Source organism: Miscanthus floridulus, chromosome 9, assembly GCF_019320115.1.
Source record: "Miscanthus floridulus cultivar M001 chromosome 9, ASM1932011v1, whole genome shotgun sequence".
Classification (NCBI taxonomy): domain Eukaryota; kingdom Viridiplantae; phylum Streptophyta; class Magnoliopsida; order Poales; family Poaceae; genus Miscanthus; species Miscanthus floridulus.
This window is the reverse complement of record NC_089588.1, coordinates 11,332,971-11,336,359: the sequence shown is the minus strand read 5'-3', so window position 1 is coordinate 11,336,359 and position 3,389 is coordinate 11,332,971. Positions and strand designations below refer to the sequence as shown.

The 3,389-nt window shown below is 52.8% G+C and overlaps 1 protein-coding gene across 1 annotated transcript; it reads right to left on the bottom strand.

Annotated features, from left to right (window-relative positions):
* Positions 1-2,912: 2,912 nt before the first annotated feature.
* Positions 2,913-3,389, bottom strand: LOC136479230 (uncharacterized). The gene has a single exon (XM_066477164.1). The coding sequence runs from the start codon at positions 3,387-3,389 to the stop codon at positions 2,913-2,915; it is 477 nt and encodes a 158-aa protein (XP_066333261.1).

The following is a 3,389-nucleotide window of genomic DNA, read 5'->3' as shown; positions in this document are numbered from 1 at the left end:
AACCGTAGACCATGAAGAAAGGTGTGTAGCCGGTGGCTTGACTAGGAGTTGTCCTTAGGCTATAGAGTACCGCGGGAAGCTCAGTGACCCACCGTGCACCAAACTTGTTCAACCAGTTGAAGATCCTAGGCTTGAGGCCCTGTAGGACCATGCCGTTTGCGCGCTCGACCTGCCCGTTTGTTCGGGGGTGCGCGATGGCGGCCCAATTGACTCAGATGTGGTATTCATCATAGAATCAGAGGGACTTCTTGCCAGTGAACTACGTGCTATTATCTGTGATGATGGAGTTTGGGACTCCAAAGCAATGGACGATGTCGAGGAAGAACAGCACGGCTTGCTCAAAATTGATCGTGGAGATCGACCGAGCTTCTATCCACTTTATAAACTTGACTATGGTGACAAGCAAGTGGGTGTAACCTTCGGGTGCCATCTTGAGAGGTCTGACTAGATCGAGCCTCCAGACCATGAATGGCCACATGATGGGGATCGTCTAGAGTGCTTGGGTCGGGAGGTGAGTTTGTCGAGTGTAGTACTGACACCCTTCGTAGGTGCGCATGATCTGCTCAGTGTTGGCTACTGTAGTGGGCCAGTAGAAACTTTGCCAAAACATGTTTCCAACTAGGGTTCTAGGCACAGCATGGTGACCATAGACCCCACCATGAATATCGCTCAACAAACACTTCCCCTGTTCAATGGGGATGCATTGCTGTAGGATCCCGATGTGGCTCTACTTGTAGAGTTCTCCCTCGACAAGGATGAAGGACTTGGCGTGGCGCACGAGTCATTGAGGCTTTTTTTGTCTGTCGGCAGTGTGTCACGGAGGCGGTAGTCGAGGTAGAGCATCCTCCAGTCGACTAGAGGGTCAGGTTCTATCGCTGGGTCCTCTTCGAGCTCCATGACTTCAGGACCGGATGGAGCCGACGGTTGGTTAGCCCCCGGGCCTAGATCGGACAGACCATCACTAGCCTATTCTGACCCCTCATAGCGAACCAAAGGCTTGTGTTGATCGCTGGCGAAGACACCTATTGGTACCATCTCTCGGCCAGATGCTGCCTTCGCAAGTGCGTCGGCCGCCTCATTAAGACGCCTCGGGATGTGATTGAGCTCGAGGCCGTTGAACTTGTCCTCTAGCCGGCAGACTTCTCGGTGTTATGTAGCCATCTTGGTGTCATGGCAGCTTGACTCCTTCATGACTTGATCGACGACCAGCTGGGAGTCTCCTCGAACGTCGAGACATCAGATGCCCAACTCAATGGCAATGCACAGGCCATTGATGAGCGCCTCATATTTGGCCACATTGTTGGAGGAGGGGAAATAGAGACGAACTAGGTACCTCATGCGTACCCCGAGGGGCAACATGAAGACCAGCCCCATGCCGGCGCCCTTCTTTATCAACGATCCATCGAAGTACATTGTCCAGTACTCTTGATCAACGACCGCTAGTGGCATTTGGACCTCGGTCCATTCCGTGACAAAATCAGCCAACACCAGGGACTTGATGGCCATCCAGGAGGCATACACAATGCCCTGACCCATCAGCTCAAGTGCCCACTTTGTAGTTCTTCCCGTGGCATCCTGGTTGTGGATGACTTCGCCGAGGGGGAAGGATGTCACGACCATCACTGGATGTGACTCGAAGTAGTGGCATAGCTTACTCTTGGAGATGAGGACGGCATACAAGAGCTTCTGGATTTGGGGTAGCGGGTCTTAGAGTTGGATAGGACCTCACTAATGAAGTATATAGGGCACTGTACTTTGAGGGTGTGCCCCTGTTCTTCTTGCTCCACTACTAGGACGGCGCTGACCACTTGCGTGGTGGCCGTGATGTAGAGCAGAAGGGGTTCTCCATTGGTAGGAGGAACCAGGATCAGGGCCTTTGTTAGAAGCTGCTTGACCGTATCAAGTGCCTCCTGGGCCTTGGATGTCCACTTGAAGTGGTTGGCTTTCTTCAGAAGTCGATAAAGGGGGGAGACCTCATTCGCCGAGGCGTGAGATGAAGCGGCTGAGCGCGGTGAGGCACCCTATAACTCGTTGTACCCCCTTTATTTTCTGAATTGGGCCCATCCTCATGATGGCTGAGATTTTCTCTGGGTTGGCTTCTATGCCACGCTCGGAGATGATGAAACCGAGCAGCATACCCCTCGAGACCCCAAAAACGCACTTCTTGGGATTGAGCTTGATGCCATTGGCTCGGAGTTTTGTGAAGGTCTACTCAAGATCAGCTATGAGGTGGTTAGCTTGTTTGGACTTGACCACGATGTCATCAACGTAGGCCTCAATGGTCTACCTGATGAGGTCCCCGAAACACTTGAGCATGCAACACTGGTACATAGCCTCAGCGTTCTTCAGACCGAACAGCATTGTGACATAGCAGAATGATCCAAAGGGGGTGATGAAAGATGTCGCGAGCTAGTTGGACCCTTTCATCGCGATTTGATGGTACCCAAAGTATGCATCAAGGAAGCAGAGGGTTTTGCACCCCGAGGTAGAGTCAACTATTTGGTCTATGCACGGCAAAGGAAACAGATCCTTTGGGCATGCTTTGTTGAGACCCATGTAGTCAACACACATCCTCCATTTCCCACTCTTCTTTCGTACAAGAATAGGATTGGCTAACCACTCTGGGTGATACACTTCCTTGATGAATTCAGCCACCATAAGCTTTGTGATCTCCTCGCCGATGGTCCTACGCTTCCCCTCATCGAACCGACACAGGCGTTGTTTCACCGGTTTGGAGCCTGGGCGGATCTTCAAGGTGTGCTCGGCGACTTCCCTCAAAATGCTCGGCATATCTGAGGGCTTCCATGCAAAGATGTCTCTGTTGGCATAGAGGAAGTCGACGAGCGCGCTTTCCTATTTAGAGGAAAGCGTGGTGCCAATGCACACCACTTTGTCATCGGAGCTGCCAGGACCTATGAGGACCTCCTTAGAGCCCTCTTGGGGTTGGGTGCTTCTTCGGTAACCTCCTTCCTAAGGGCCGTGAGCTCTCCGAAGGCGACGATCATTGTGGCATGATCGCAGCACTCGACCTTGCACTTGTAGGCGCACTGAAAGGAGGTGCCGACGGTGATGACCCCGCCTAGGCCCGGCATCTTCAACTTGAGGTAGGTGTAGTTGGGGACGGCCATGAACTTCGCGTAGCATGGTCGTCCTAGGATGGCGTGGTAGATTCTGTTGAATCCAACCACTTCAAAGGTGAGGGTCTCTGTCCTATAGTTGGACGGACCCCTGAAGGTGATGGGCAGATCGATCTGCCCAAGTGGCATGGCCTGCTTCCTAGGCATGATGCCGTGGAAAGGTGCTCCGGTTGGCCGGATACATGCTCGATCGATGCCCATGGTGTCGAGCGTCTCGACATACATGATGTTGAGGCCGCTGCCTCCATCCAT

Bases quoted from the DNA above. Each gene is read 5' to 3' on its own strand.
- LOC136479230 (XM_066477164.1), bottom strand. From the start codon at position 3,389: ATGGATGGAGGCAGCGGCCTCAACATCATGTATGTCGAGACGCTCGAC.